Raw genomic sequence first — 13,463 nt, 5'->3', positions numbered from 1 at the left:
CATCAGGTCAGGTGCGTGGCTACTGTCCCCAGAGGACGAATCGCCAGACTCACTGGAGGGTAGCGATGACGGGATCTGTGAGTCAGCAGCAGTAGCAGGTGAGGTGGCAGATGAATCTAAGTCGCTCTCCAAGTCAATCATGATGGGCGGGATATCCGACATCTGAACAAGGAAAAATAACTTTTTCCATGTCAGGAAGTCATATAGCAAGCACGTATTAGGCAAAGTAACTACGACAGTCTAGATCATCTATAGCAGTAAGTAGCATGACAATAATAACAAATCCTACAGAAGTATCATGTAATCGAAAGTAGATAGTATCATACAGTAGTGAAAACAAGTAGTAGTATATGACATATAGCAGTAAAAGTAAGCAGCAGCATGCAGCAAGTTCCGCAGAAACAAGTAAACTAGCAAGTTGTAGATTAATCCTATTAGTGAATCCTACTCGATCCGGTCTAGACTCACTAATGCACCCTAATTCCCTACAACCAATGCTCTGATACCAAATGTGACACCCCGTACAAAATTAACGTGTACGGATCATCAACAACAGGATCATTACAAGGTCAAACACTATATGCTGTTTTAAAATAAGTTTGCATTCATAAGAAGGGGTGACGTCATAACCAACATCAAAGTTTTACAAATGATAGTAGGCTTCTACGAATAGAAGCAATTAACATAAGTACGAGACCCAATGGTCATTACAAATCATTATTCAAAAGTAACATAGTTTGTGAATGGAAGGTAAACGTTTCATGCAGAGACATCTCTAATAAAAGCAGCGGGAGTCTACACAGCAAGACTACTACAGCGGAAGAATCAAACCTCTAAGCACCTGAGAAAACATGCTTAAAAACGTCAACACAAATGTTGGTGAGCTATAGTTTAAATGTAATAGTAATGTAAGGTAGGCCACGAGATTTCAGTATTTCAAAACAGTATGAAAAGTATATGCTCAACCGTGGGCACTTGGTAACTAACTTAACATAATATCACCCCCTAAAAGTACACTTGGCGAGTGCGTAAGTTTACGAAGTAGTAAACACCCGTTAAATGCTAGCGCGACTAGCCCGAGTGGGGATGTCAAACCCTATGGATCCATATCTAAGATTCGCGTTCACCGGTTCAAAAACCAATGACTAAACGTTACCGAGCTAAGGGGAAAGTTTATGCCGTTATATAACCCACACATATATAAAGTTTAAGTACTCGTGCCTAGTATGTAAAACATAAAAAGCGCATGTATTCTCAGTTCCCAAAATAGTTAAAGTAAAAAAGGGATGCTATAACTCACAGTGAAAAGTAGTAAAGTCGATACGAGATAAGTAAGCAAGTAGTTGGTCCGAAAGGTCCTCAACCTAAGTCAAAAGTTACTAAGTCAGTAAATCGTTCCCAAAGGTTGAAACATATGTAAATTAGTCTTAAGTATCATCATCATTCAATAACATAAGTAAAAAGTAAAGTAAGTTTTCAATCAAGAACAGAGATCGAAACAAAGGCTGACTTCGTTCAGCTTCCACGACCTCTATACAAACTGAAATGAGGTGAGACCAGTGGCCATGGCTCCGTATATGAGTCCTTTAACCACTGACCAATTTTCAGAACCAAACTCATCTTCGTTTGACCGTGGCAACAGTTTAAGTGCGAGTAGGTCAGAAATTTCAGCACAACGTTAAAAGGGCGTAGTGACTTTCGGAAGGCTATAAATCCTAAACCGTAAATCGGATTAAGACGAGGCCTAAACGGAAAATCATCTACTCGAACCGAACTAACTGAAAATCAACTTTCCAGTAGCCCAAGGAGTTTTATCAGACCCAGAAAACAATAAGTAAAGTGCTCCAGTGGGGTTCTTGGTGCTTGATGTTCATCACGGTTTTCATCCTTGATACTTGTAGCTTCAAGTGTACAACTCGTTGATGTGTTTGCATCACCTTACCCAAGTTTTGACCATCATAACACTAGTGTATGTCTAAGATAAATAGCACAACTCATTTAAGGGTTGTAAGAAGGTTGATAAACCAAAGTTACATCAAGATCTTAGATCCGACACATACATGATTTCTAATAGTAATATTAAGCTATAAACTTGAATGTAAACTAAATAAACAAGATCTTAAGTTGTAGAACTTAGATCTTAGTTAGATCTTGAAGATCCTAGACTAAAAAATCTAGATCTAGTATTCTTAAGTTAAACCCTAAGTTATAGAACTTGGATCTTCACTTTAATAAAACCATAAGTTATGAAACTTAGATTTTAATCTTGTAGAATGTATATAAGCTTATAAGCTTTTGTTTTAGACAAAATTGGAAGACCATAAGCTATAGAAACTTAGATCCAACATAAGCGTATAAAGTTATAACTAGAAAGTTTAACTTCCATGTTCTTGAACTTACAAAGTTTAAACTTTAGTTCCAAGAAAAATGAGATCAAGTTTAACTAGTAATACTTGACCAATATTATACAATCACGAAATAAATAAATAAAATGAAGAAATAAACTAAAGTTACAAGTAACAAGTTCATGTTTATTTCATACTTAAGGAGATTCAAGTCAAGGCTTGGATCTTAAGACAATAAACCTTAAGTTTCCAAAACATGAACACAAGTAAGATCTTAAAGCTTATGAACTTTAGATCTTTATAACTTTTCAAGTGTAGAACCTTAAGCTAACAAGCTTAGATCCTTGTTCTTGATTCCTCATCAAACAAAGGATGGAAGGAGCAAGATTCATGAAGATACAAACTAGAAAGTTTGATCTTTAACAACAAACAACAAACAAGAAAGATGGTGATGATACTTGGCATTTTTCAAAGGGAGAAAGAAGAAAGAAAGAAAAAGATTTTACTTACAATTTAGAGAGAAAGTTTTAGAGGAAGAAGTGGTGTAAGAAAGATATGTGTAAAATGAAGTAAAACTAGCATATATGTAACAAAAAAAAGAAAAAGAAAATGGAACTCATCTCCCCATGACCCAAGGCCGACGGTTTGGCCTCCAAAAGGGGGTGGTCAATGTCCATCTTTCAAGTGTGGGAGGGTGGTGTATGCTAGGAAGGAGTATAAGTCAAATACATGGGAAAGAGGTGCATGCATGCTTGAGACATCTTTGTCTCCTACACCTTAATTAATCTTGTTTAATCTTAATGAATCACTAGCATAAAAATAGGCTCACTAATTAGTCCATTAAGTAATGTAGGGTGGGCCTTGATAGCCCAAGTCCAATAATAAAAGCCCATGTATAAGTATGCAACAAATTAGTAAAAAGCCCAAGTAATTGACTACTTACATTAGTTAATTAGAAATAATTAATAATAATTAATTATGAACGTAAATAATATTCGAAATATTATTCGTGAAAAGCATGTGTCGAAAAAACGAGTCAGGACATGGAAAGTCAATTACGGTGACAAGGAAAATGTATAAGAATACATTTGTTAACACGCAAGTATTAATAATAAATATTAATAATATAAGTTGGAAAAATTCAGGGTCGTTACACTTTTCTTCGCCTTTTCGTTGGTGACTTTTTTTTCATCAAACCACATGTTGGATTTGTTGTTGAATTTCTTGTTGCCTCAAATTGAATGGGTTTTGAGTATAACCGGCAAAACCAAGTGAAGGTCGCGATGTCAAATAGTTAGCATACGTTTGCCAATCGTTCAGCTTTGTGTTTGTCATTATTGAGTGATGCTTATGAAAAATATTGGAAAAATTTAGAAAAGTGGGAGAAAAAAAGAAAAGATAGATGAGATTGTATTTGATTTGTATTTATAGATGAATTGTATAAAGTTATTATTAATAATATATATAAAATATATATTTAATATTTAATTTTTCAATCAATGCCAACCAAATATATTTGTTGTATATTATTTTTTGTATACTTTGAACCAGCGCCCAATCAAATCGTTAGCACACCTCGGCTGAAGACCCACCAACACGCCGCGATAATGGGGTGTTGGTGAAAAAAACCTCCAACACGCGCGTTGAAATCGGTGTTAGAGTTGTCATTAAAAAACTGTAAATAATAAAACATGGCTTTAACATTTCTCGTCAGTAAAAATAAAAATCACGGTACTCTTTACTTTTAAGAGAAGAGAAATACTTTAATCACTATTTTTTTACAAAAAAAAAAAAAAAAAAAAAGATAGAAAAAAAACATGAATTGAATCAACTGTATAATGAGAAATAAGCATGAGAAAAAATAATTTTTCTTCTTCTGAAAGGCAAGTTGTTGGCATCACCTAAAGGGGACTTAACCACCTTCGCGATCATATGCTACGCACGCACGTGCTTTCGGGAGGAAACTCGAATCCCATTGCAGGAACCCAATCCTTAAACCATCCCGCGGGGCAGGCGGACCGAGATTGCATCCTGAATGGATCCGGGAGAAAACCCCATGGTGTCAATCTGGAGCTCCATTCGGCATCACCTATAGGGGACTTAACCACCTTCGCGATCATATGCTACGCGCGCACGCGCTTTCGGGAGAAAACTCGAATCGCATTGCAGGAACCCAATCCTTAAACCATCCCGAGGGGCAGACGGACCGGGATTGAATCCTGAATGGATCCGGAGAAAACTCCACGGGGTCAATCTGGAGCTCCTTATTTCAGGCAGATTGATTAATAGGATGGGCGAGCGAGGCTCGAACACATGACCTAAACCCAAGCCCCACACACAAGGTATATAATAATAGAATTAAGCTAATGACAGTCTCAAGAGCTATCGTGCAATAATATGTTGCATGTATAGATTAATATTAATTTTTTAAAGCGGTTATTGAAATGTTAAAGTCTTTTTCATGTTAAAAGGATGGATATTGCTAACGACGACACTTTGGCTATTGTTAACGTACTTTATATTATTATACAATTTGATAATCGTCAGTTAAAAAGTGATTAGTAACTGCTATGTATAATTACATAATGCGTGATTGTCGGTTACTAAAATTCTAAAAAGATTTCTATATTAAATTACTTTCATGGAAAATGAATAAATTGAGAATTTAGACTGAGAGTGGTATGACTAATGACGTGGCATATTTGAATGTCACTACAACCGTCAAGACTAACAAGACAAAAACGAATTGAACGTTAGGCAGTTATATACTTTCTTGAACGCTTTAGTTTCTAAACTCTACATCGTTGTTACATTAACACCATACATATCATTTATCAAGTTCTTATATCCACATTTGGCAAAGTATTATAGTCATCATATCATTTCATATAATTACAAATTTACAATCATCATGCCAAAGAAAATGAACAAGAACAAGTTGCAGAAGATGTCCATTTCTAAGTGTAAGAAACTTAATATGCAATCCCTTCAAGCAAGTAAATCCACCACACATAATAAGTCATGTATGTTAAAAAATCCAAATGAGTTTCGGGCTGATCATGGACGTAACATAAGTGATAATCTTGAATGGCTAAATGAGATTACAGAATGTCCGGTTTATCATCCTTCATTCGAGGAATTTGAAGATCCGCTACGGTATATTCAGAAAATTTCACCACAAGCATCAAAATATGGTAAACTTTGATAGTTTTCTCTTTGATAGTTTTCTCTTTTCTTCGAGTTTCGTTGTGCAAAGCCCGAAACATAGCAAGAAATTAAGTATGCTTACTTTGTTTTGATGCAAAACAAGTAATGTTCTTTTAAACTATTGAAATGGAAATCTTGTTATAGATACATACCCCTTTTTGTAATTCAAAGTAATTTGCAAAATATGGCTTTATAAAAAGCTATATATGTGTAATATGTTAAACTTCCATGCATTTTTGCAAGTTTGTTTTGGCCTATAATCATTGGACTTAATTATCTTACTGTGTTTAGAATTATTAATAATTAAAATGTTCATAGGAGTATGCAAGATTGTTCCACCCTTAATCTCTACTACCCCAATTGGTGCTGTAATAAACAATGAGAAACCGGGTTTCAGATTCACACCAAAGGTGCAGCCACTTCGTATCGCTAAGTGGACTACGAATGACAAGAACACATTCTTCGATAGTCGAAAGTAAAAAATTTTGGTTTGTAACTTTTTGTTTTATCACCATACACGTTATCTAAAATCAACATTTTTAATTTCTAGAACGATTATTTCTTTCTTTTTCAGAAGCTACTCTGTACGTGATTTTGAGGTAATGGCGAATAAGGCGTCTGCTAATAGATATTCTTTATCGGGGTGTCTTCCATCTGCATACGTGGAACGAGAATTTTGGGTTGAGATGACACGTGGCAAGAAAGGAACAGTTGAATATGGAGTGAATGTAGATGGCAGTGCATTCTCATCTTCATCTAATGATCATTTGGCAAACAGCAAATGGAACTTGAAGGTTTCATATGCACTTTAAGTTTCTTTGATTTTGTTATCACACACAATTTTGTGATTTGTTTCGGGTTTTTTGGTTTCAGAAACTTTCGAGGCTGCCAAGATCACCACTGCGTTTGATGGAAAATGATGTTCCAGTAATGTGTTACTTTTCGTTATAGATTTTTTCTTCTTCTTTTTTTACACATTTGTTTAACCTTTTGTTTTAACATATTTTCAGGGTGTTACGGATCCCATGCTGTACATTGGTATGCTCTTTAGTATGTTCGCGTGGCATGTCGAAGATCACTATTTGTATAGGTATATGATTTTTATATTAAGTACTTGTACGGTACAAGTGCTTTATGCATGATAATGATGGATTTATCAAAATCATGATCTTTAATATTTCCATTAAAAGTTGATATGCATAGGTGTTTATTTAGTTATTTTTGGCTTCTGTTAGCATAAATTATCATCATTGTGGGGCACCAAAAACATGGTATGGAGTTCCTGGTAGTTCTGCTGATGAATTTGAAAAAGTTGTCCAACATTATGTTTACACTAAAGAAATTTTATCGGTCTATGGAACGAATGGAGCTTTTGAGATGCTCGCGGAGAAAACGACAATGTTTCCTCCATATATATTGTTGCATAATCACGTCCCGGTTTACAGAGTTGTGCAACTACCAGGGGAGTTTGTCGTCACCTTCCCTAGAGCATATCATGCTGGTTTTAGTCATGGTACGATCTTTAAACCAACTGAAACCCGTCGGTAGAAGTTATTAGTAGTCGACAGTTTAAGAACTTGTCTTTTATAATCATTATGGATGTGGCACATGTTATACGACCAAGGTTGCAAAAATCGCTACTCGGGGAGTACTCAGTCGGGACTTTTTAAGGGAGTACTTGGAATATTCTGATGTTGACCAAGTTTGAATTTGACCGATTTTGACCAAATTTGATTGATTTTCAGAGTAATCCTGAGTTTCAGCCGAGTGTTGACCGATTTTCTGAGTAATCCTGAGTTTTGACCGAGAACTTACCGAGTACTCCCCGAGTTGCAAAAACCGAGTAATTCCAAGTTATGCAACACTGGATACGTTTATTTATACGCTTATAGCTAATGTTTCTAGAAGTCTGACAGATTATATTAACTCGATATGTAGGTTTCAATTGTGGGGAGGCAGTGAATTTCGCAGCGGGTGATTGGTTTCCATTTGGTGGGGCCGCAAACGAGATATATGCAAGTCTTCGAAAGAAACCGATTATTCCTTATGAAGAAATCCTCTGCAAAGAAGCTATATATCTTTCCTCAAGGAGACGTAAAAAAGATGGTAACTTTGACAACGATTCATCTTCTGAACGTTCGGTCAAGACCGCGTTTGCATCTCTTATACAAAACTACGATGGGGCCATTTTGTCATTAGACCCATCTCTTTATATCTCATCGAACCTCAAAGAAACCATAAGTTGCACCATCTGCAAAAGGGATTGTTATGTGGCTCACGTGAGTTGCAAATGTCATGCTGATCCTATGTGTGTTTTTCACGGTAAAGAACTTTCTGATTGTCATTGTGGGAGTCAACGTTTTGTGTCAACGAGAGTTGATCTAACCGAAATGAAAAAGATTGCAAAAAAGTTTGAAGAACAATTAATTATGGAAGCAGGGAATGAAATAAAACGCGAGAAATGTAATTCACGTGGCTGCAATCAATATTTTAAGGTACATTTTTATACTTTGGACATTTCATCCATAGTTTTTTTTGTAGCGACGGTTTATATATTATTCGTCATAGTGTTGTTTTGTTATTGAAAAACTCAGTGTCAAAATGGACTGGGTCGGGCTGAATATAAGGATACACAGTTTCAACAAAGTAATGCAAGTGAAAGAGTTGGTAAAAGATCAAGAAAACAAAGGACCTATTCTGTGAAGAAAAGTGTTACAGGTGATGATGATGTGGCGGCACCTGTGAATAAGACCGAGAGGAAGGGCAAAGTGGGAATTTCATCCAAGAAGCGGACAAATTCAAGTCTAGACTAAAGGAAGTACAGAAGAAATGTTCAATTGAATTATCTCTTGGTAAATTGTTGTGGTATATGTAACACTATTTTGAAAAATATATATATAAAATATACCGTCAAGATCAAAACATGCCATTTTCTTGTGCAAATGCAAGAGAATGATGCTATCAGTTCAACAGAAATTCTAACTGCCCATTGTCAAAAACTAACCCAGCTAAATTATCCGACATAGTTAACTGATTTTGAGTAATATCTTCCCCTCCTAACAATTCAGATTACGCAGCGATAAGTGACAAATAAACCGGTTATTTTGCTGTTATACGTGAATTTCACCACCTGTTTCTTCTCGAGTCCATAGTATCTTGCAAAAGCATCACTCTCCAACATATATGGAAGCTAAAAAAAAACAGAATTTAATGTTAGAACAAATCTAGTTTATTTGATCAGGCATACCAAATATCACTAAAGTTATTTGTTGACCCTGTTTCTAGTTCAAAAAGCTAGTCGATAGTGTTACCTGCTTGTCAGAAAGTTTATATTTCAAAAGCAACTGCTCTTTCTCTTCAGTAGTCAATATTTCATGTTTTGGCGCAGCAGCATGTGTTGTGATGTTTACAAACAGCTCAGTAATCTAGAAATAAAAATAAAAAAATCACTAAAAATTATTACTAGATGTAAAGGTGTGACCAACAGTGTGTACATCATTTTAATCTTTTAAGAAATTATTATAAAGAAAGAGATGAAAAAAGTTGTGCCCTGTGTTTAGTTTGACATTTTAGCTTGTAATTATTCGATTCAATATGAATGTAAGAACTTGATATTACATTACTTTCCTATCTAACTACACTATATTACCTGTTGCAGTACTCAGAAAATCGACTAACCACACTTAACTGATTGGAACATTCACTACAACTATTCAGTTACTAATTGGAATGGTGGATGATACTCTAATCAATAGAAAGATTTGGATTTAGTTACTATGGGCTTTGTGGCGATTTCGAAACGGCGTTGTCTTTAATGATGTTTTTTGTAATAGAAATAGTCTTTTTGATGTAATTAGATTAATTTCTTTTCGTTGGATTAAGCATAGGGGCCACTTAGTTTCTAATTGTAACTCATGGCTCGCTATGCCTTTGTAATTTCTCCCTTAGCGCCTTGCTAGGGAGCGTTTTTTCTATATAATATAATCATTGTTTGGCCGTAAAAAAAAAAAAAAAAAAAAAAAAAAGATTTGGAATCTTACTGGGAAAAATTCCACTTTGACTTGGCATGAATCAAACTCTTTTCGAGCATAGTGGTTCATTTTGCCCTGCAAAACAAGGATAATACGGTGCAGGCTCTCTTTGTTCATCACATTGAGTAGAATTCCTATAGCTTTTGCTTTGTTTATCTCCTCTGCCCCACAGAAAATAGCCAAAATCTGCAACATATCAAACTTGCTAAGCCTACTAAGCAGAGTTACTCAGTTACATGAAATATGCAGTGCACTACTAGTCTCACATATATAAAGCCTAATTATATAAGGGCTAATTTTAACCATAATAATAATAATATTAAAATAAAGCAGCAAGTAACCTTTGAGTTACATTACACTGTAGTATCCATTGTTTCATAGCTACAAACACTTTTAGGTTTTCTTTCTGGTATAGATCAGCAAACTAATATACATTGTTCAATAGAAAAAGTAGCACACTCGATTGAAACAATATCTGCATACTGATATTGATACATATAAACAGTGGCGGAAACAGGTGGGGCAGGGGTCACCCGCCCCAAGTGGATTTGCAATTTTTAATGTAAAAGTTTTTGATTTTTCAATTTGGCCCACAGTGAATTTTTTTTTTCCCAAAGCCTCCATATTTTGCCCTATAACTTTCAAATTTTGCCAAAAAACCTCCAAATTTTGCCTTAAAACCTTCATATTTTGGTCAAAAACTTTTACATTTTGCCCAAAAACCTCCATTTTACCAAAAAAAAAGTTGCTACGTTTTTTAAAAAATTTCGCTCCTGGTGAAAAAAAAAAATTCTGTTTTCGCTCAAAAAAACTCCATATTTTACCCAAAAAAGTTAAACGTTTTTTTAAATTTTTTTGCACCGGGTGAAAAAAATTTATGTTTTGCCAATGCATATAAACCTAGACATTATGTGATGCTCGAAAAGCACTTTTATGAACTTACTAATTATAATTATACTAAAGGTAGAGCTCCATTTTAGTAAAATATAAAAACCTAATTTGAAAAAAGTTGAAATAAACATAACACAAATACGAAATAAACCGTTACCTTTTTAGAAGGTTTAGAGGATAACGGAGCGCAAATACGGAGCTGATCCGGATCCGGCTGGTCACCAAAAGCGGAGCGAAACTCGGAGAGAGAGCGATTGAGGTCGGAATCATCGATTACACAACCTCTGTCTCGTAACATTTGGAGAACAGTTCGGCGTGCAAGAAAGTAACGGTGGCTCTCCGGTGGTCCGGCATCGGCTTTGTTGAGAATGCAGGTTGTGTTTTCACCGGAATGAGTGGTTTTGGTTGGACTAACGTAACCTAGTCCTGCTTTGCTGCTGCGTGCCGCCATTGTTAGTGTGTGAAATTTGGTGTGGAGTGTGAGGTTTATTTTGTGGTGGGACCAACACAACAGAGAGAGGGGATCAAAATGGGGATTGCTGAAACTAGTAATTTTTGGTTGGGGTTTCTCTCTAGAAAATTCTTAGTTTTCTCTTATTTCCAAAAACTTATCGTATTTTTTAGTTTTAAAATATTATTTATATTTATTATTTATTTATATTTATATTTATATTTATAGGGTAAAGTGTCGAACACTTATTATATTAAGAACTCTAAGAACAAATTTAAGCCATCAATTTGATTTTTTTTTTTTGACAAAAGAACAAGAAATCATATACTAAAAATTAGAACCTATGAATCAAATTGTTGACTTGACCAAAACAAAAAAGTCCCTCTATCTATCCATTATAAACTTGGACTAGATGTTTTACAAGAAATACAATATTGAGTACAATAAAAAAAACTGTATACCGAATTACACATTCTTGTCAATACCGTGAACACATATTTCTATATCAAATTAAAACAAAATCCATAGGTTCGAATCTTATGTAAAACTAGATTTAAGAGCCTGTACGTTGCACGTCAGCTCTATAAAATAGTATTCAAAAACGTTAAAATAGAAACACATTAGATGTATGATAAAATCACAAATAAAAGCATGATGTCTGTTTTCTTCAATCTCCCTCTGATTAGCCCGCCCATATTGCCGCCTCTAAGAATAAGAACTTATAAAAAATACAACATGTTTGTAAATGTTAAATAAATAAATGTACAACCAGATTAACAATAACAATTTTAATAGTTGATTAGTTACTCTTTTAAAATGTAGAGCAATAAACATAAGCACCATCATAGAGCTACTCTAATATGTTTAATATGTTGTAATATGTTTGTTGTATTTGGAATTAGCTAATATGCTAATCAATTGAATTTTCACCTGGGGTGTGTATGCTTTAGTGTACCGCAACTACTAAAACTCCAATATCACACATGTCATCTTGTACCCTATATCCCGCATTCACAGAATTGAGTATTGTTGTTGTACATATGTCATGTTGTACAAAAAAAAAAAAAAATCATTGATTAACAAATTGTGTTGAATTATGATTTATATCATATGCATACGTAGGAGTAGTAGTGTGAAACCTCTTAGGTTTTATGAAACATATATGTTGGAACTTGCATTTCCATAATCTTATTAAAGTTACTGAAATCATAGGCAGGCTAGCCAGGCCGTGAGGTAGATATAATATAAAAAACATTATTTCCAACTCACATCATACAGTGTAAAGTTTGTGACATTTATCTTCCATAAATTGTCTTAACACACATTTTGTTTTTGCTCTTAGCCCTTTTCTTTTCGCCTTGATCATCGACGAGCTGTCTCGAGGGATACAAGAGAACATCCCTTGGTGTTTGATTTTCGCCGATGATATTGTGCTTGTATCGGAATCCAAGAATGAGCTAAATAGTAGACTAGAACAATAGAGAGAGGCCTTAGAACAAAATGGTCTACGGATTAGTAGACAAAAGACGGAATATCTTAGGTGTGACTTCGTCAGGACTGAGGATGAACAAAATGTTGGAGAGAGTATTAGCATTGGGGACCAGACCTTGCATCCTCAAGAGTCGTTCAGATATCTAGGCTCGGTCCTACACAAATCGGGGAGAATAGACGAGGACGTATCCCATCGTATCAAGGTAGGTTGGTTGAAGTGGAGAGCGGCGAAAGGGGTCTTGTGCGACAAGAAGATACCGCTCAAATTGAAAGGAAAATTTTTCAAGGTGGCAATTAGACCTGCCATGTTGTACGGATCAGAATGTTGGCCAATGACGAAAGCCCATGAGAGAAGGATGAAAGTGGCAGAAATGAGAATGCTTAGGTGGACGTGTGGTAAAACCATGTTAGATATGATTCCAAATGGTGTGTTTAGGGAAAACCTTGGAGTCAGAAGCATCAACGACAAGCTAAGAGAAGAACGGCTTCGATGGTATGGGCACGTGATGAGGCGACCACATAGTGCCCCTGTCAGGAGAGTCGAGGCACTCACGGTTGACGGCGTAAGGAGAAGGGGTAGACCTACTCGTAGGTGGATGGATAGACTAAAGCTCGACATGAGAGAGCTTTTGTTGACCGAGGACATGACTTCAGATAGGAATGCGTGGAGGGCTAGAATAAGAATTGTCGAGTAGGGTTGCTTTTTATTTTATTATTAGTATTATTATTTGTATTACTATTATTATTACTTTATTACTATTATTATTATTACTATTATTTTTACTATTAATATTATTATTATTCTTAGTGCTATTATTACTATAATTAGGATTATTATGATTATTATTTGTATTATTACTATTATTACTGTTATTTGTAATTTGTATTTGTATTATTATTACCCGTTTCATTGCCATTTTTATTAGTATTGATTATTACTAATACTATTTTTATTTTTATGTTATTATTACTATTAATATTATTTTTATTATTACGTTTTACTATTACCTCTATTATTTACTATTATTATTATATTAGTAGTAGTAT

The 13,463-nt window shown here is 34.9% G+C and overlaps 2 protein-coding genes across 2 annotated transcripts; one reads left to right on the top strand and one right to left on the bottom strand.

Annotated features, from left to right (window-relative positions):
- The first annotated feature begins 5,256 nt into the window (after nt 1-5,256).
- Nucleotides 5,257-8,365, top strand: LOC139864157 (lysine-specific demethylase JMJ13-like). Its single transcript, XM_071852743.1, has 8 exons — nt 5,257-5,539; nt 5,871-6,027; nt 6,127-6,346; nt 6,426-6,479; nt 6,563-6,642; nt 6,788-7,065; nt 7,491-8,047; nt 8,147-8,365. Exons 1-8 carry the CDS (start codon nt 5,257-5,259, stop codon nt 8,363-8,365), a joined length of 1,848 nt encoding a protein of 615 aa, XP_071708844.1.
- Nucleotides 8,366-8,418: 53 nt separating this feature from the next.
- Nucleotides 8,419-11,140, bottom strand: LOC139862704 (DNA-directed RNA polymerase V subunit 5C). The gene is made up of 4 exons (XM_071851327.1): nt 10,632-11,140; nt 9,593-9,769; nt 8,864-8,977; nt 8,419-8,742 (listed from the first exon to the last, which is right to left on the bottom strand). Exons 1-4 carry the CDS (start codon nt 10,923-10,925, stop codon nt 8,617-8,619), a joined length of 711 nt encoding a protein of 236 aa, XP_071707428.1. The 5' UTR covers nt 10,926-11,140; the 3' UTR covers nt 8,419-8,616.
- Between the last annotated feature and the right edge of the window lie 2,323 nt (nt 11,141-13,463).

Source organism: Rutidosis leptorrhynchoides, chromosome 8 (genome assembly GCF_046630445.1).
Source record: "Rutidosis leptorrhynchoides isolate AG116_Rl617_1_P2 chromosome 8, CSIRO_AGI_Rlap_v1, whole genome shotgun sequence".
NCBI lineage: Eukaryota > Viridiplantae > Streptophyta > Magnoliopsida > Asterales > Asteraceae > Rutidosis > Rutidosis leptorrhynchoides.
This window is presented reverse-complemented; position numbering and strand designations above follow the sequence as displayed.

Excerpts from the sequence above, each read along its gene's own strand:
- LOC139864157 (XM_071852743.1), top strand. The coding sequence starts at position 5,257 with ATGCCAAAGAAAATGAACAAGAACAAGTTGCAGAAGATGTCCATTTCT. Across the intron at positions 5,540-5,870 it reads ACCACAAGCATCAAAATATG|GAGTATGCAAGATTGTTCCA; the intron begins GTAAACTTTGAT and ends AAATGTTCATAG. Across the intron at positions 7,066-7,490 it reads TCATGCTGGTTTTAGTCATG|GTTTCAATTGTGGGGAGGCA; the intron begins GTACGATCTTTA and ends CTCGATATGTAG.
- LOC139862704 (XM_071851327.1), bottom strand. The coding sequence starts at position 10,925 with ATGGCGGCACGCAGCAGCAAAGCAGGACTAGGTTACGTTAGTCCAACC. Across the intron at positions 9,770-10,631 it reads CCTCTAAACCTTCTAAAAAG|ATTTTGGCTATTTTCTGTGG; the intron begins GTAACGGTTTAT and ends GATATGTTGCAG. Across the intron at positions 8,743-8,863 it reads ATAAACTTTCTGACAAGCAG|CTTCCATATATGTTGGAGAG; the intron begins GTAACACTATCG and ends GTTTTTTTTTAG.